We start from the raw sequence: 20,486 nt of genomic DNA on the forward strand, positions 1-20,486 counted from the left end.
GATGGAGCTGAGCAGATTGCACATAGTGTCCTATCTGCAGGTAGCATGTTATAGAGCAGGAGGAGCTGAGCAGATTGTACATAGTGTCCTATCTGCATGCAGAATGTTATAGAGCAGGAGTAGCTGAGCAGATTGTTCATAGTGTCGTATCTAGAGGCAGAATGTTATAGAACAGATGGAGCTGAGCAGATTGTACATAGTGTCCTATCTGCATGCAGAATGTTATAGAGCAGGAGGAGCGGAGCAGATTGTACATAGTGTCCTATCTGCAGGGCCCATGTTATAGAGCAGGAGGAGCTGAGCAGATTGTACATAGTGTCCTATCTGCAGGCAGCATGTTATAGAGCAGGAGAAGCTGAGCAGATTGTACATAGTGCCCTATCTGCAGGCAGCATGTTATAGAGCAGATTGCACCACTTTTTTAATGTTCCTCTTTCTTGCTTCTAAATAACATGCTCTCTTGTTTTAGCGCCGGTCAGTTCTCCCAGGATCCTCTCCTCCCGTCACCTTCATGTGACCATTAAATATTATTGCAGACCCAAAACTTTTATTTTCCCAGACGGCAGACACAGTGCAGTAAATCGTGTAAGGTATAGAGCTGCGTCTGTCTGTGATGGTCACATGACATCCATGGACGCCGCAGTGAAGGCGACACATGAGCGGAATACTAAGAGTGCGGTGAATAAGAGATGTTCCGCAGGATCCGTGGAGTCACTGCCGTCACTTTCAGGATTTGTTTGCTTGTAATTAGAGAAGAAAACGTCGCAGGATAATTAGAATTTTTTATTTTTTGACTTGTTGGTTTAATTAGAGTGAATGTGGGTTTTGTGTAACGACAAGTCGTCAGTAACGTCGTCATTTAGAGGAAGAGGCTGCACTCGATGTACGAGAGGAGGAAATTTATTCCGGGAAACGGGAAAGAACATTCTCGTCATCAGAATAGAAACATAATATCTGGAGCATCGGATGCACCGGACCCCCAGACATCTGCCTCATAGGCAGGAATATCCATGCTTAAAGGGGGTTTCCAGCATGAATATTTACATTATGACCAGGTGGCCCATATCTGAGGGTGACTTGGGGGTCAGATACCCAGAACCCCGTGATCGGGGGAAATCCTGGATTACAATCTCAGTTCTCTCTTTTGTTTGAAATCTCTACCAGTCAGGGTCGGATTTCCCCTTTAAAGGATTCTCCCAAATTTAGAAGTTATCACAATCCATATCATAGGCAATAACTACCTAATTGGTGAGGGTCTAACAGCAGCGACCCCCAACGATCATGAGAACGGGACCCCCAGAAATCAGGAGTTAACACTAATGGGTGGAGCATCAGGACAACCGTGTGTCCTGCCGTCCCATTGGATTCTATAATTTCACTTAATTTCTGGGGGTCTTTATACATGTTTCATAGATGCTGCTATCTATGGCATAGGAGCCACTGCTCTTCTAAAAAATTCAGTTATAAGAGATCCAGTCATGGAGGGGCGGAGCTCTAGCACAGAGTCAAGCTACCCCCGCCCCACAGGGTTCAGAGAGATGCTGGCTGTGTGTGACGCTGAAGAGAAATCAGCTCTCATCACCCTTGGGAATTCTCTTTGGCGTCACACACAGCCTGAGACTCTCTTAAACCCCAGGAATTCTCTTCCTTCATCGTTCCTGAGTGTGGCCGGGTTAGCAGTGCCGCCATAAAACCTGCAGTAAGGTCAGTGAGAGGAGGATGAGGCAGCAATAAAACCTGCAGTAAGGTCAGTGAGAGGATGAGGCAGCCATAAAACCTGCAGTCAGGACGGTGAGAGGAGGAGGAGGCCGCCATACAATTTTCAGTCAGGACGGTGAGAGGTGGAGGAGGCAGCTATAAAACCTGCAGTCAGGACAGTGAGAGGTGGAGGAGGCCGCCATACAATCTGCAGTCAGGACAGTGAGAGGAGGATGAGGCAGCCATAAAATCTGCAGTCAGGACGGTGAGAGGAGGATGAGGCAGCCATACAATTTGCAGTCAGGACGGTGAGAGGTGGAGGAGGCAGCGATAAAATCTGCAGTCAGGACAGTGAGAGGCTGATGAGGCAGCGATAAAATCTGCAGTCAGGACGGTGAGTGGTGGAGGAGGCAGCCATAAAATCTGCAGTCAGGACGGTGAGAGGCGGAGGAGGCAGCCATACAATTTGCAGTCGCAACGGTGAGAGGCGGAGGAGGCAGCCATACAATCTGCAGTCAGGACGGTGGGAGGCGGAGGAGGTAGCCATAAAACCTCCAGTCAGGACGGTGGGAGGCGGAGGAGGTAGCCATGAAACCTCCAGTCAGGACGTTGAGAGGTGGAGGAGGCCGCCACATAACCTCCAGTCAGAACAGTGAGAGGTGGAGGAGGCAGCCATATAACCTCCAGTCAGAACAATGAGAGGCGGAGGAGGCAGCCATTAAACCTCCAGTCAGGACAGTGAGAGGCGGAGGAGGCCGCCATGAAACCTGCAGTCAGGACGGTGAGAGGCGGAGGAGGCAGCCATGAAACCTCCAGTCAGGACAGTGAGAGGCGGAGGAGGCAGCCATATAACCTCCAGTCAGGACGGTGAGAGGCGGAGGAGGCAGCCATATAACCTCCAGTCAGGACGGTGAGAGGCGGAGGAGGCAGCCATAAAACCTCCAGTCAGGACGGTGAGAGGCGGAGGAAGCAGCCATGAAACCTCCAGTCAGGACGGTGAGAGGCGGAGGAGGCAGCCATGAAACCTCCAGTCAGGACGGTGAGGGGTGGAGGAGGCAGCCATGAAACCTCTAGTCAGGACAGTGAGAGGCGGAGGAAGCAGCCATACAATCTGCAGTCAGGACGGTGAGAGGTGGAGGAGGCAGCCATGAAACCTCTAGTCAGGACAGTGAGAGGCGGAGGAGGCAGCCATACAATCTGCAGTCAGGACGGTGAGAGGTGGAGGAGGCAGCCATGAAACCTCCAGTCAGGACAGTGAGAGGCGGAGGAAGCAGCCATAAAACCTGCAGTCAGGACAGTGAGAGGCGGAGGAAGCAGCCATAAAACCTGCAGTCAGGATGGTGAGAGGTGGAGGAGGCAGCCATAAAACCTGCAGTCAGGACGGTGAGAGGCGGAGGAGGCAGCCATAAAATCTGCAGTCAGGACGGTGAGAGGCGGAGGAGGCAGCCATAAAACCTCCAGTCAGGACGGTGAGAGGCGGAGGAGGCAGCCATGAAACCTCCAGTCAGGACAGTGAGAGGCGGAGGAGGCAGCCATGAAACCTCCAGTCAGGACAGTGAGAGGCGGAGGAGGCAGCCATATAACCTCCAGTCAGGACAGTGAGAGGCGGAGGAGGCAGCCATGAAACCTCCAGTCAGGACGGTGGGAGGTGGAGGAGGCAGCCATGAAACCTCCAGTCAGGACGGTGAGAGGCGGAGGAGGCAGCCATGAAACCTCCAGTCAGGACAGTGAGAGGCGGAGGAGGCAGCCATAAAACCTCCAGTCAGGACAGTGAGAGGCGGAGGAGGCAGCCATAAAATCTGCAGTCAGGACGGTGAGAGGTGGAGGAGGCAGCCATACAATTTGCAGTCGCAACGGTGAGAGGCGGAGGAGGCAGCCATACAATCTGCAGTCAGGACGGTGAGAGGCGGAGGAGGCAGCCATGTAACCTCCAGTCAGGACAGTGAGAGGCGGAGGAGGCAGCCATGAAACCTCCAGTCAGGACAGTGAGAGGCGGAGGAGGCAGCCATATAACCTCCAGTCAGGACAGTGAGAGGCGGAGGAGGCAGCCATGAAACCTCCAGTCAGGACGGTGGGAGGTGGAGGAGTCAGCCATGAAACCTCCAGTCAGGACGGTGAGAGGCGGAGGAGGCAGCCATGAAACCTCCAGTCAGGACAGTGAGAGGCGGAGGAGGCAGCCATAAAACCTCCAGTCAGGACAGTGAGAGGCGGAGGAGGCAGCCATAAAATCTGCAGTCAGGACGGTGAGAGGTGGAGGAGGCAGCCATACAATTTGCAGTCGCGACGGTGAGAGGCGGAGGAGGCAGCCATACAATCTGCAGTCAGGACGGTGAGAGGCGGAGGAGGCAGCCATGAAACCTCCAGTCAGGACAGTGAGAGGCGGAGGAGGCAGCCATAAAACCTCCAGTCAGGACGGTGAGAGGCGGAGGAAGCAGCCATGAAACCTCCAGTCAGGACAGTGAGAGGCGGAGGAGGCAGCCATAAAACCTCCAGTCAGGACGGTGAGAGGCGGAGGAGGCAGCCATGAAACCTCCAGTCAGGACGGTGAGGGGTGGAGGAGGCAGCCATGAAACCTCTAGTCAGGACAGTGAGAGGCGGAGGAAGCAGCCATACAATCTGCAGTCAGGACGGTGAGAGGTGGAGGAGGCAGCCATGAAACCTCTAGTCAGGACAGTGAGAGGCGGAGGAGGCAGCCATACAATCTGCAGTCAGGACGGTGAGAGGTGGAGGAGGCAGCCATAAAACCTCCAGTCAGGACAGTGAGAGGCGGAGGAGGCAGCCATAAAACCTGCAGTCAGGACGGTGAACGGTGGAGGAGGCAGCCATAAAACCTGCAGTCAGGACGGTGAGAGGCGGAGGAGGCAGCCATACAATTTGCAGTCAGGACGGTGAGAGGCGGAGGAGGCAGCCATGAAACCTCCAGTCAGGACGGTGGGAGGCGGAGGAGGCAGCCATAAAACCTGCAGTCAGGACGGTGAGAGGCGGTGAGACCACCAGTCCTTGCATGGACCCATCTGCCTGTGCTTTGTGTACGGCTCAGCCACCACTGCTCTCCTCACACCCCGCTGCTCGGATTTCATTTGTAGCTATTAGTGAGAGCAGGAATTATTTTTAATTTAAAAAAAAAAAAAATGTTTTTCTTTTCTGAGCCAAATAAAATTGGAAAAACTGGGTCATGAAAGGAAACGCACGGATATGAGGGTTTATTGAGAGAGTCAGAGGCGCGGAGCTGGTGGGTAAATATCTTTAATTTCACGCCTCTCCCCTGAATTTTAATGGTATTTATCGTCCCATTAAATCCCTTCCTTAAGGATTATAACAAAGAAGGGAAGAAAATCCACAAGGGGGGTTTTATTTTGTGTTATTATATTCATATTTTGTACTTTTTTAAGATCCTCTCGGCACACGGACTCTTTAGCTTTGTCCACATGGAAAATGTAATTATGTTAGAGGTTTATCAGGAAATGCCACCGCTCCATGGAGGCTTGTTATGTCACACAGCTCTGATGACTGATATAACGAGCTGTGCACCTGTGTGACATCACATGATCAGGGAGATTAGGAGCCGTGCACCTGTGTGACATCATATGACCAGGGATATAACGAGCCGTGCACCTGTGTGACATCACATGACCAGGGATATAACGAGCCGTGCACCTGTGTGACATCACATGACCAGGGATATAACGAGCCATGCACCTGTGTGACATCACATGACCAGGGATATAACAAGCCATGCACCTGTGTGACATCAGATGACCAGGGATACAACAAGCCGTGCACCTTTGAGATATCACATGACCGGGGATATAATGAGACATCACATGACCGGGGGTATAAAGAGCCGTGCACCTGTGGGATGTCACATGACCAGGGATATAAAGAGCCGTGCACCTGTGGGATGTCACATGACCAGGGATATAAAGAGCCGTGCACCTGTGTGACATCACATGACCAGGGATATAATGAGCCGTGCACCTGTGTGACATCACATGACCAGGGATATAAAGAGCCGTGCACCTGTGTGACATCACATGACCAGGGATATAACTAACCATGCACCTGTGTGACATCACATGACCAGGGATATAACGAGCCGTGCACCTGTGTGACATCACATGACCGGGGATATAATGAGCTATGCACCTGTGTGACATCACATGACCAGGGATATGACGAGCTGTGCACCTGTGTGACATCACATGACCAGGGACATAACAAGCCGTGCACCTGTGTTGACATCACATGACCAGGGATATAATGAGCCGTGCACCTGTGTGACATCACATGACCCGGGATATAACGAGCCGTGCACCTGTGTGACATGACCAGGAACTGGTTTATATACACAGGAAGTAAAGAATAAAACTAAAATCAGAGATACAGAAAGTAAATTGGAAAAGTGTATAACTTTTCATTATACAATAAATATCAATTATTTGCTGAAAAGTGAAAAATCCCTTTAACTGAGGCCTTAGTTTCCTTAGTGACGGGGTAAATGATTAATGGCTTCTTGTGGCCATCTCTCGTCACCTCCTGATTTTGTGCCTTCTATTTGGTAAATGACGGCTCCCGTGAGGTCGTTCTGCATGTGATCTCCGGATTCTCTCCACTAGATAAATATTGTAATGTCCTCTGTGACAGAATTAAAGAAAATAACCCTTTATGTACTGCTTTCAGAACTGAATGTTAAAGGTTTAAGCCACACCCTAGTAGTATTTAGCCTGCCAGCCGCCATGTAGTATACAGCCAGCCTGCCCCCATGTAGTATACAGCCAGCCTGCCCCATGTAGTATACAGCCTGCCAGCCCCCATGTAGTATACAGCCAGCCAGTCCCCATGTAGTATACAGCCAGCCTGCCCCCATGTAGTATACAGCCAGCCTGCCCCCATGTAGTATACAGCCTGCCAGCCCCCATGTAGTATACAGCCAGCCAGCCCCCATGTAGTATACAGCCAGCCTGCCCCCATGTTGTATACAGCCAGCCTGCCCCCATGTAGTATACAGCCAGCCTGCCCCCATGTTGTATACAACCAGCCTGCCCCCATGTAGTATACAGCCAGCCTGCCCCCATGTAGTATACAGCCAGCCTGCCCCCATTTAGTATACAGCCAGCCTGCCCCCATTTAGTATACAGCCAGCCTGCCCCCATGTAGTATACAGCCAGCCTGCCCCCATGTAGTATACAGCCAGCCTGCCCCCATGTAGTATACAGCCAGCCTGCCCCCATGTAGTATACAGCCAGCCTGCCCCCATGTAGTATACAGCCAGCCTGCCCCCATGTAGTATACAGCCAGCCTGCCCCCATGTAGTATACAGCCAGCCTGCCCCCATGTAGTATACAGCCAGCCTGCCCCCATGTAGTATACAGCCAGCCTGCCCCCATGTAATATACAGCCAGCCTGCCCCCATGTAGTATACAGCCAGCCTGCCAGCCCCTAGTAGTATACAGCCAGCCTGCCCCCATTTAGTATACAGCCAGCCTGCCCCCATGTAGTATACAGCCAGCCTGCCCCCATGTAATATACAGCCAGCCTGCCCCCATGTAGTATACAGCCAGCCTGCCAGCCCCTAGTAGTATACAGCCAGCCTGCCCCCATTTAGTATACAGCCAGCCTGCCCCCATTTAGTATACAGCCAGCCTGCCCCCATGTAGTATACAGCCAGCCTGCCCCCATGTAGTATACAGCCAGCCTGCCCCCATGTAGTATACAGCCAGCCTGCCCCCATGTAGTATACAGCCAGCCTGCCCCCATGTAGTATACAGCCAGCCTGCCCCCATGTAGTATACAGCCAGCCTGCCCCCATGTAGTATACAGCCAGCCTGCCCCCATGTAGTATACAGCCAGCCTGCCCCCATGTAGTATACAGCCAGCCTGCCCCCATGTAGTATACAGCCAGCCTGCCCCCATGTAATATACAGCCAGCCTGCCCCCATGTAGTATACAGCCAGCCTGCCAGCCCCTAGTAGTATACAGCCAGCCTGCCCCCATGTAGTATACAGCCAGCCTGCCCCCATGTAGTATACAGCCAGCCTGCCCCCATGTAATATACAGCCAGCCTGCCCCCATGTAGTATACAGCCAGCCTGCCAGCCCCTAGTAGTATACAGCCAGCCTGCCCCCATTTAGTATACAGCCAGCCTGCCCCCATTTAGTATACAGCCAGCCTGCCCCCATGTAGTATACAGCCAGCCTGCCCCCATGTAGTATACAGCCAGCCTGCCCCCATGTAGTATACAGCCAGCCTGCCCCCATGTAGTATACAGCCAGCCTGCCCCCATGTAGTATACAGCCAGCCTGCCCCCATGTAATATACAGCCAGCCTGCCCCCATGTAGTATACAGCCAGCCTGCCAGCCCCTAGTAGTATACAGCCAGCCTGCCCCCATGTAATATACAGCCAGCCTGCCAGCCCCTAGTAGTATACAGCCAGCCTGCCCCCTTGTAGTGTACAGCCAGACAGCCCCCCCCATGTAGTGTACAGCCAGACAGCCCCCCCCATGTAGTGTACAGCCAGACAGCCCCCCCCCATGTAGTGTACAGCCAGACAGCCCCCCCCCATGTAGTGTACAGCCAGACAGCCCCCCCCATGTAGTATACAGCCAGACAGCCCCCCCCCCATGTAGTATACAGCCAGCCCTGCCCCCATGTAGTATACAGCCAGCTCGTCTTCTTTCTTCTGTCATGGATGCGGCCATGTTTTCTTCCAGCAGGCGCATACTATGACGCGACCGCTGCTGACGTCATAGAATGTGCCAGCCGGCCGGAAGACAACATGGCCGCGTCCATGCCGACAGTTAAAGAAGAAAGAAGATGAGCCGCCGGAGGGTGAGTATATAAGTATTATTTTTTTATTGACTCGTGTATAAGCCGAGGTGATGTTTTTCAGCAGATTTTTTGTGCTGAAAAACTCGGCTTATACACGAGTATATACGGTAATGTACACACGGCCATATAAATCATCACATTAAACCGCATTTCTCAAAAGCTTCTTTTTCCGTAAAAAGCTCAATAAATGAATTTCCCTTTCGGCTTATTTCAGCTCTTTTAGATTTGCGTCTAGAAGTCGTTTACTGCCTGATTATGGAGGTAACGGATGAGAATATCCTGACTTGTGTTTCTCTGTCTTACAGTACTGGAGGAGATAGAGGCCAAGAGTTTCTGCATCCAAAAAAAAACGTAAAAAAAAAATCCCGGAGAAGATGCGTTCCTGCGCGCCGGTGAGAAGTCGTGAAGCACGGCAACGGACGTTTATAGAAATATCGTTATCGCGCCGGCGAAGAGAGGAGGACGTGGTTTACGTCCGGAAACGAAAGAGTCCGAAAGAAATCGCTGTAAATCAACGAAAAAGAAAGTTTTTGTATTTTTCTGATTTTTTTTTTTTTTTGCTCTGTACAAAGTTACAAAGACGTCGTTCTCACTCCACGACGAGGAAGAAGGACGCGCCAGGGCGGCGGCGATATCTGATAATTTACAATACGACCCTTCGAGATCACTTTACGCCTTAATAGGCGGCATTAAATATTAACAAGTGGCAGTCGTAAAAAGCGGCAGAATCTGAAGCTTTATGTAAACAGGAAATATGCCGCCGCCGCGATCCGGAGCCGACCGCCAGGAGACGTCATAAATATCCGGAATGGTTATCACTTCTCTTATATATGAAGGAAAACGTTCCTTTCCTCTGTGCTAAAAATCTGTATTTATCCCCCAAATATAATGTGTCAATATTTTCAGCATAATAGAAGATTCTAGAAGATTGTTACAAATAACGACGGGCGGGGCCTAACGTCGTCACTCGGGATTCATCATCGCTAATATGTCATTTGTGGAGGACAGTTTCTGTCGAAATTATATTTGCATTTGAAGGAAAGTATCTCAATTACTTGAAGGAGTGAAATAAATAAAAAAAAATTTAAAAAATGTACATTTTTTGAGGGGGCGTGTCAGCTCAGAACAAAAAAAAAATCTTAAAGGGAGCTCTCCAATCACCCCTCAACTACAATCAATGTAGTGTACAGCACCTTATAAACTTTGCAGGTAAGAATATCCCACTTTTGTATTTATGCAAATTATCATCTTGGTGCACTGGGGGCGGAGCCATATCTCCCATCTCTTTATATTTTGCTACCCGTCGATAACTGTCGCTGCCCCATTACACAATGATCAACATCTTTGCTGGAAATAAGGTGTAGATCCAGAATAAAGGGGGGGGCAGCAGATAAGCTCCGCCCCTGGTGCACCAATAATAAGAATCAAGATAAAAATAGAATTTTCTCTAACGATCACTAATAGAGGGGAAAGTTATGTCTGGAAATCCCATGAAGTTCTCTACGCAATGCTATGTGGGATGCCTGGGAACTAATATTCTACTTTTAGAGCTCTGGAAATAATTGAATACATTGGCAACTGGGAGTTACCATTCAAGGATTGGGTGTCAATATGCAAATTAAAGGGGTGTTACCAGTATGTACAATTATAACTATCTTGTATGTGATTTCTGCAGTTATGATAATTAGGACCTGCAGATGCCCCTCCCACCACATGCATATAAATGAGCTCTGGTCCTCGTGCTCCATCAATGCTCAGTTCACTTTATAGGATTTCTGGGACCCCTTTCTCCCGCACCACCTCACACTGCACCCTCTGTTGTCAGACACGTACAGATATCCGGTGGCTGTGTTCACGATGAGAAAAAGTTGGAAAAGTTAGATGAGAGTGAAGCATGATGGGATAAAGCCATGGTAGTAATGATGGTCAGTGTCTTTTGGATATCAGTCACCATCAGGGTCAGTCATGTCATGAATGGAGGAGTGTCTTAAAGGGATACTACCCCAAAGTACAATGCAATAATGGGGCATCCATCACATGGGGTCACTTTACTTTAATCCTATAGATCATCCATTTGCTCTTTAATAAAGGTTTGGGAAGGAGGCAGAAATGATATACAAGGACATGGGCACACATCTGGGTGCAAAAACTGGGCCTACCGGGTGCAGCTTGGGAGCATCGTTCCTCAACCCTTCCATGTCGATGGGGGCTGAGCAGCCACCCGGGTTGGTTACGATGCAGGGATCCATCCACTATGTGCTATACACTGCACCTGTGCACCATAGACCTCTATGGGGGCCCTGAGCCAATGGCTGTGCTGAGACACGTCTTGTGAATGCTGGGGAGCGGCTGACGCCGGAGTGGCCGCACAGTAGAGATAGGGGGGTAGGGCACACACCAAATTAATGTATTCAATAGGTGGATCAGAACAAACGCTTCTATATTCCATAAGTCATCCTACACAACGCTCAGCAGGGTCTGGCAGCCACTGTTTCAAATGGATAGGACTTATCCTTGGCTTGTCCACTATACACCAAGAGGAGACCCATTAGGGCCCAGAAGCCAGCAGCCCATGCAGTGCACCACTCAGAAGAACCATCCACAGGACTGCAATGGTTGTGCACCCAACCATGTCATCTGCTCTGGCGGCTACTGTCCTACCATCCAAGTCACCATTCGGCTAACAATCCCAAATGGGTTGTTGTGTCACTCTGACGGGTTTACCGCTCTTTTACATAAGTTGTTCATCTGCCTTTACTGCCCTGTGGATAATCTCTGAAAGTTTATCAAGTGATTCAGCAGTCCTGATACTTACATCAAAGCCTTGTGCAGACTCTCTGTGCTTCTTTGTTTACATCTCTGAGCTCTGATGAATAGGAGGAGCTGTAGAGAGATATGACTCATCCTGCTCTCTCTTCTTCTCTTCCTGTCTCTGTCAGTAGGGACAGACTGCGGGGGAGACACAGTGGGAGATGCCATTAGGACAAGCTGGAGCAGTGAGGGAGAGGAAGTTGTGTGTATATATAGAGGGGGCAACATGGTGAGAACAGGGAAAGGCTAGGAAGGAAAGACACAGGTACACGCAGAAATGTATAAAGTAACCTCATTGCCTCCTACATCTCCAACAATGATTCTAGATCTCCGGTACTTCCAGTCTCTACTTCCAGAACTGCCGATGTCATGTCCGATATACACATGACCGCTCGGACAATCATTGCCTCGTGTAGGAATCGGAGGCATGTGATCTCCAAGGACGGGACTGGCTCATTACAGACTTGATGTCATCATCTGATGAGTCCAGAAGCTTCGGAGACCAAGAGCCGATGCTCAAATTATTGGGACCCTCCCAACAGCTGAGTATCAGATTCTCAGAAACCCCTTTAAAGAGGACCTGTCACCCAAAATTTCGGAACTAGGAGATGTTACTAAAGCTCCTAGTGCTTGAACAAACGCCGCAGTGTTAGAATAATAGCGTTACCGGAAACCTCCGGTAACGCTATCTAACACTGCGGCAGGGTACAGTGTAAACGCCAGAACGCTCGCAAAGCTGTCCGACGTATTCATGAGGGGGCGGTCCGAGGCGCTGCTTCTACCCCGGACCGCCCCGCTCGCTCCATAGGCCGGTAGTGACTGCCCCTAACCACGCCCCAACCCCGCCCCCTCATGAATACGTCGGACAGCTTTGCGAATGGTCCAACATTTACACTATACCCCGCCGCAGTGTTAGATGGCGTTACCGGAGGTTTCCGGTAACGCTATCACTGTAACACTGCGGCGTTTGATCAAGCACTAGGAGCTGCTTACTTTAGTAACATCTCCTAGTGCCGAAATTTTGGGTGACAAGTCCTCTTTAACTCTCTCCATACGGCAACACACATTAGATCCTGGCACTATTACTCTTAGATGGGTCAGTGATCTAAATCCCAGTGGTAGCTGTACTCTCCATACAGCGACAATCTGGCATTTTCCTGAAATGTTATCCATAGAACCTAAATATCATTGCTTTATGTTAACAAAACGAATAGTTATCAGAGCTTTTCTATATAAGCTGAGACACATTGATGTCCCCGTCGTATCGATGTTGTGACGTGTAGGAAGATTTACTATGTGCAGCCATGTAATAAATAGGGGGCGAGGAGTGATCTGTAGTGATCTACAGCCTTGTGGTGTCCAGGAATATTACACCTACATCAATCCTGGTAACCCCCTGCTGTATACACGCAGCGCCACACACTATATATATAGCCGTGACAGGTTTATGGCAGATATTGTTGTTTTTTTATCTTGGTTTTCGGTGGATTCTGTGTTTGTTGATCTGACTGTTTAATTTGTAGATAAACTTTTTAGATAAAATGTAACTGAGACACAACATCACCTGCCCTTCTGTGTCACCAGATGGTCTCGTGTAACGCCGGCTCCCGGCATCTGCCGGCAAGGAGAAAATAAACAGCAAATCACAGAGGAAAAAACACTTTTTTTTTTTTTTTTTTTTTTTTTACATCGCACTTTAATTTTTCTCTGGATAAAAATCATAATCATAAGAAACTGAAAATATTGATTTATTATGTTTATTATTATTATTATTATTATTTTGATATATTTTTATGCTTTGGTAATATTTGTATTACTATATAACAGTAATATTTCGAAGCATATTTTTAAAACTTATTTTATTATTACTCTTTATTTACCATCAGGTCCCCTGATGATAGACTATTAGTACTGACGCGCATGGGGGCTATGATCCGCTTTTATTATGTCCCAGAATGCCACAGTTTAGCAGAAAACCAGAGTTAATAAATATGCTAATTAACCAGAGGCTATCTGCAATCTGAATGGTCGGATCCAATCAGTCTCCCACCCTCTAGCCATGGCTGTGAAAGCCCAGGTGGCACCCCTGGCACCCAAACCTCGGACCTGAACCTAAAGGGGTATTCCTCCCATGAAGACAAGATTTTTAAATAGACTCAGGATCACAAAATATCACATTCTCTAATTCACTGTTAACAAAAATACAGAATTTCACAGATATAATTCCATCCTGTCTCTATCAGTCCTGGTGTACACAATTTTGGTTGCCCCTGGATAAGACTGTAAATCTTTTGTCTATGGTCAGATTCTTCTCATGAATAGCTTCTCTTGTCTGCACACTACAGTGCTCTCTGCCTTCTGCATTACAAGACGAGCTCAGACAAAGGCCCTTCCTTCCGGCAAGCAACAGCATGCAGAGACTTACTCTAAGAGCTACAGACAAATAAGATAAGATCTTTATAGCAGGGGAACAAGGTATAGCAGAGGGAGTTAGGGAGCAGAGCTGAGAGTGTGATTGTGTGTTATATTCATCTCATGGATCTCATCATCCTTCATCTCTGATCTGTCTCATCTCTCTTTTTCTATGTGTCGGATACTAGTAGTAATGTTCAGTAGCTAAATAATAAAAGTGTAGATAAACCCTGGACCCTGATAATCTAAGCACATTGTCAGCACACAGCATCTCATAGCACAGGGGAACCATAAAGTGCCTGCTTAGAGAGTCCCCACTCACACTCTGGAGTCTTACACTGACCATCACTGAGTGATAGGAGCTAAAACAGCAATAACACTGAGTAACATTGTAAAGTAATGGGGGTCACAAATCATCTTTATTGTGTAAACATCACTAGGGGATTAAAATTTAAGAACTTTATTTCATGGGCCAACCCCTTTAAAGTTTCTGTCTGCTAATCTCTAATTATACAGACACTTTTCTTTATAACCCCCTTCTCCCCATATGTCATGGGTATATTGTCCCCTACACCCCCCATTTAAATACAGTAACAGTCAAGCAATGGTGCTTGTGCTCCTTTCATTGGAACTGACAAGCACAGCGCTCAGTTATCTCTATTCCATTGAGATGACTGGAGCAGTAGAACGACTCTTGTTCTTGTGATGGCTTTCACAATGATTGGATCCCAAAAACAAAAAAAAAAATATCCCAAAATGTTTTCTTAGTGTTAAGCTCCACAACCCCTCTTAAAGGGAATCTGCCATTATTTTTGATCATGTATACTTGTTGGTATTGTCCCTGGAGAGATGTGTAATCATACCTTTGTGTGTGTCCTTGTGAAATATGTGTTTACATTCCAGGATTGTAGCTTTTGTGGATGTGTCCTCACACTGCTGTACTTTTAGCCCCTCACTTCTGCTTTGAGTAAATTCTGTAGCAGGTTTACATATTACAGTATTCACTGAGATCAAGAGGAGGAGCAGTTTAATGCAGAGAGCTAAGAGTGCAGCAGTGTGAGGACACACCCCCCAGTCCTGGAATATAAATCCGTATTTCACTGTCCTGCTGCTACTCACACAATATACATCGGTATTATTACATGTCTCTGGGGACAATACCTAACACTATGATTTGTAAATTGCTGCAGAATTCGATGGCACTATATAAATAAAGATTATTATTATTAACACGGGCTGCAGAGAGCACAGAGCACAGTAGTGTGAGGGCACTCCCCCAGGACACTTGGAGAAGTTACAATCCTGGAATCTAAATTCACAGTCCTGCTGCTACAAAAAAAAAACATACACAAATCTCTGATCACACATCTCTTCAAGGACAATACAGAACACAGGCTGCAGAGAGCACAGCAGTGTGAGGACACACATCCTTAGTACAATACTCGATTAAAAATTCATATTCCACAGTCCTGATGCTACTAACAACATACACAAAGCTCTGATTACACATCTCTTCAGTGGACAATACAGAACACATGCTGCAGAGCGCACAGAGCACAGCAGTGTGAGGACACATATCCTTAGTACAATCCTGGAATAAAAATTAATATTCCACAGTCCTGCTGCTACTAACAACATACACAAAGCTCTGATTACAGATCTCTCAAGGGGCAATACAGAACACTGGATGCACAGAGCACAGCAGTGTGAGGGCACTCTTCTAGGACACTTGGAGAAGCTACAATCCTGGAATCTGAATTCCTATATCACAGTCCTGCTGCTACTAACAACATACACAAAGCTCTGATTACACATCTCTCCAGGGACAATACACAACACTGGCTGCAGACTGTATGGTCAAGTCTGTGGACAGATTCCCTATATGAAGATGTATCCATGCTACTTCCCTTTCTGGCTTGATACAAACTACTTTATGTTCCCCTCCCCCCAGGAGCGGCCAATGTGAAGCGTAATTAAAATTCTTCCTTCCAAATATGATCTTAAATAATTTACCCTTTCACTGCAGCGGATCTGGAATGCAATTGTATCACTTCCCCCCCAGGTAAGATCTGTGTTCTCCCAATCTGTTAGAAGATTTTCTCATTTCCTCACTGTCAGGGTTGTGCACGTGCGGATTTTCATTATGAGGCTCCTGCTCAGCCGTCCATAGGAGGAGCGCTACCCCCCTCCACGGTGCTCCGGGGGCTGACTGCAAATGGAATATGGAAGCCAAAAGTGCTGAATGTCACCGATTTCCCTAAATCAGCCGGGAATGATGCTGAATTTCCAAACTCCAGACAATAAACTTTTGCAGGGGCTCTCCTGGGGGCTCCTTTATATTGGCATGGGGCAGAGGGAAGATATAATTTTCTCAATAACTGTGGAATTCTATTCATGGTCTATGTTGGAATAATTGTTGCTAAGGATCAATGCTTAAAGGGCTTGTCTTTATAATCTGTTGGCCAGGATTTACAAAACGCCATCATTAATTGATCATTGGAGGGACAAAACCCACCACCACGAATAGCTATTCATCACCATGTTAATACAGGAACACGGAGCCGGAAGCAGTTGGTTCCATGTTCCTGTTGTGCCTGAAAGCTACAACTGCACTACCAGCTCCCAAAAGTGAAGATTAGCCACGGCTGCAACTGCTGCTGCAGCTGTAAAAAGCCACGGCTGCAACTGCCGCAGTAGGTCTTAAAAGTGAAGGTTTGCCACGGCTGCAACTGCCACAGCAGCTCTCAAAAGTGAAGGTTAGCCATGGCTGCAACTGCCGCAGCAGCTCTCAAAAGCCACGGCTTTTTCTAGGGAAAATGGGAGCATGCACGTGCCTTCAGCATTTTAAGGGAACCTGTCATCAGACATTGACCTAAATAACCATTGCCAGTATGTTGTGAAGCCTATAAATATCATGTTTCTTTCATGGCCCAGTGTGGTGGCATCATTCAGAAAAGTGAGATGTAAATTGGTTGTATAAAGTCATGGAGGCGGAGAGCTCAGCATTGAAGTCAAGCTCTCCTCATCACAGAAAAAATGAGATCTGGTTAGTGATGTGTCTTGATGCAGGACCATCAATTACAGTGAAGAGGCCATTATGAAGTGAGGAGAGCTTGACTTCAGTGGGGAGTCAGGAGCCCTGGACACTGGTGGTCGGAGAGCTTATGAAAGAGATTAGATTGGAGAAGGTGGGCAGTCAGGAGCCCTTGGACATCGCATTAGTGGTCAGAGAGGTTATGAAAGAGATTATATGGGCTGATTAGATTGGAGAAGGTGGGTAGTCAAAAGCCCTGAACATGACACTGGTGGTTGGAGGGTTTATGAAAGAGGTTAGATTGGCTGATTAGATTGGAGGAGGTGGGCAGTCAGGAGTCCTGGACATCACACTGGTGGTCGGAGGGTTTATGAAAAAGATTAGATTGGCTGGATAGATTGGAGGAGGTGGGCAGTCAGGAGTCCTGGGACATCGCATTGATGGTCAGAGAGCTTATAAAAGAGGTTAGATTGGCTGATTAGATTGAAGGAGGAGGGCCATCAGGAGCCCTGGACATCTCACTGGTGGTCGGAGGGTTTATGAAAGAAATTAGATTGGAAGAGGTGGGTAGTCAGGAGCCCTGAACATGACACTGGTGGTCGGAGGGTTTATGAAAGAGATTAGATTGGAGGAGGTGGGCAGTCAGGAGCCCTGGACATCTCACTGGTGGTCGGAAAGCTTATGAAAGAGTCAGTGGGCGGCAGAAGGAGGTAAATAGCTCTGCGTAGCCACACACTAGAGAAATACCTTGCAGCGTCCCATCAGGTGGACATGTATTGAGATGTCCAGTCACTACCTACCTAACACATAGGGCAAGTACTGTAGAACCCACCTACCAGCAGCAGTATACGATAAGACGGGTTTGTCCTGCAGGGATCTTTCCAATCAGTTTTGTTTCCAACTTTTATTATCAGCAGGACAATAAATTTCTGTTTCCAATTTCCTCGGCTGGACCCGATCCATGTGCGCTGCCTCGCGGGCAGTTGTTTAATCTGATGGCTCCTTTCATCCTCTTCTTAATTTGCATGGAGGGAAATGCAACTTCATTGCCATTTGTTTTAATTGCGGAGCCATTGGCGATCCTATTAACTGCGTGATCTGGAGGGGTCGGGATGATTCCGGTTGGGTAATGACACATTTATTTCCCCTTGGTTATTTGTTTCTGAATGTTAATGGTTAATAACATAAGCTACAACAACATATTATAAGGGCGAGGATGGGGGACACCTGAGGGGGTCAGCCACAGGCTACAACCAGGACCTTGAAATGACCTAGAAATGAGCAGGGATGCAGCAGGGAAGAGCACACTCTTTCACGCCACAGCCTATCCTGAAAGTTCTGGTCCGGGTTTGGATACCATCATTTTCCTTGGGATCGTTGCTCCTGTGACATCTCCAGGGAAGCAACGATCCTGGGATAAATGGCAGAGCTCCGCCAACGATATTTAACCGGTTAACACCGTTGATCGGTGCCGGCAGGGGGGTTATTGTTACTGCAGGGGCGTTGAGCCTGAACCCTGGATAAACATCGGCAGAGTTCAGCACGGGCCCAAACATCCCCTAATGCCTAATAGAGAGCCCAAAAATGCCAAATAAAGATGTTGTATTCGATGTTCCGGCTCTCAGCCGTGACGTGTCATTGGCTCTGTCTGTCGTAAAGTTTTTCTCCCAGAATTCTTCTTTATCCAGGATTTATCCAGTTCTAAAACTTTACTTGATTGTAACTTTCTTCGCTGTGACCTTGCAGTCTGATGTAGGTTGGAAGCCAAAGATCTGATCCATGATTGATCGGGGAACATGAAGGGCGACCTTTATCACAGAGGATTTAACCCAAAATATAAATCCTTCAGAAACGGATTAAGTCTAAATAAAAACCTCTTTTGTGGAGTTTGTAATCCCCTTATCGAAAACTCGTGATTTGTGAAAATCTGAGATGAGAGAAAAAAACACTGATCTGCCGACATGATGACCCCGGGGGGGGGGGATATCGATGGACTTTGCCTGTAAGCCACAAAAATATTTACTTTTCTTTTTGGTAAGTGCTTTTATCTGCAGGATTGGATTAAGATTTAGCTTGGTTTGGGTTGGAGGCAGTCATGGCCAGGGGTCGGCACAGAAATTAGACCTCGTAGCAAAATTCTGAATGAACTCGACAGCCCTAAATAATGCACCATTGTGTTACTGATGGTCAATATAGACAAATAGTGGCACCATCACTGTATCACCCAAAGTGATCGCTATGGGCCCCAAGGTGTCAGGAGGGCCCATCAGCCAATTATTAAAAGATTTGGATGATTCATAAAATACATTCAAGCTTAATAACCAAACAAATCTAACATATCAATCTAAAACCTATTCTGTAAGTCTGATAGACATTTACATAAGTAAATAGAATTGGAAGTTTACATTTATCGATTAAAGAGGATAACAGCGCGGTCCGGCGTTTTCTGTTGTACAGCGCGGCAGTGTTTGTTAGTGTTATCAGAGGTTTCCGATAACGCTAGCAGTGTAACACTGCGGCGTCTGTTCTACAACTTCAGTAAGCAGCTCCTAGTGCAGTGAGAGGCAACAGGTCCTCTAGAAAGGGGTAGTCCGACTTCCGGTCCGATATGTCCCCATATCTCAGCGCATGATACAGCACTGGGAATAGGGACAGGTGGGCATGGGCGGCGACCCCAGCGGGACGGAAGCCGAACTCAGTGGAGCTTCCGCGCCCCATGTGAGTTTACAGGGGCACAGACCATTGAGACAACAGTGCGGGACTCCGGGAGCTACAGAGGAGGTGAGTACGGCTTTCTTCCTCCCCAGCCCGCCTGCCTTATCTTCGTCCTAGTCCGACAAACTTTCTAAATAAAGACCAAAAAAAGTCGTGGTCATCACCAAAGTTGTTCTTGGGCCCCAAGCACGTTAACGTATATGGCAGCTCGCGTACGGCCACCATACAAGTGCATTGTTCTTCCGGCGGTGGAAAAAAGGTAGAGCGTGCTTTATCTTTCACCATATGTACAGCCCAGCTGGACACCTCCCTATGGAGAAGGGAGGGGTGAGGAGCGCTTCCCCCCTCCCCTTCTCAAGCTGGACGCAGGAAGATGTAAAAGGATACAAAAAGAAAATAGAGAACATTCTGGAATGTTGGTACTGGTCATTTGGGGTAGGCATACTGTTAAAGGGGTTGGCCACTTCATAATTTTTCGTAATGTGTGTGGAGGGACATTAAGTACGGTAAGTTATAAAAATACATCTGTTAATAGTTCTACTCCACTTTTTTTATATGTAAAGTGAAGCCTCTTGTCTTTTACCTCATCAGCCATAAAATGGCCACAGATGTAGGGTCATGTGATCTCTAACTGTCCATGAACAATCGCCCTGCCAGAACCCAGGCGATTGCTCATGGACAAAAGATTACATGACCCTCCATCTGCATCCATTTTATGCAGGAATGTCCGGCTCTGGTAAAAGACAATTTAGAACCTTTAGGTTACATACGTGCAGAACTTTTAATAACCTAATATTGGTAAATTAATATCCTGCCCCCAACACTTATGTATACATTACAGCAAACCTAAAGATCACTCTTCAAACATGGTGCAGGAAACGTCATAGTTTGATGCTTTGTTGCGTTGCATGAAGACTTAATCCCAAGAAGATTCTGCTGCACACAACATCCCAGAAATATTGCTAAACCGAAGCACATCTGTGGGGA

General features: G+C 47.8%; 1 protein-coding gene across 3 annotated transcripts in view; it reads left to right on the plus strand.

Annotated features, from left to right (window-relative positions):
* Nucleotides 1-8,985, plus strand: part of PIK3C3 (phosphatidylinositol 3-kinase catalytic subunit type 3) — a 101,820-nt gene extending 92,835 nt beyond the window's left edge. Inside the window, exon 26 of one of the 3 annotated variants that reach the window (XM_072132851.1) lies at nucleotides 8,833-8,985. In XM_072132851.1, the coding sequence (XP_071988952.1) occupies nucleotides 8,833-8,847 (15 nt within the window). In that variant the 3' untranslated portion in view covers nucleotides 8,848-8,985. The remainder of the gene's footprint in view (nucleotides 1-8,832) is intronic. The other 2 variants (XM_072132850.1, XM_072132853.1) reach the window with 2 other exon arrangements.
* The last annotated feature ends 11,501 nt before the right edge of the window (nucleotides 8,986-20,486 follow it).

This window comes from Engystomops pustulosus, chromosome 1 (assembly GCF_040894005.1).
Source record: "Engystomops pustulosus chromosome 1, aEngPut4.maternal, whole genome shotgun sequence".
Lineage (NCBI taxonomy): Eukaryota > Metazoa > Chordata > Amphibia > Anura > Leptodactylidae > Engystomops > Engystomops pustulosus.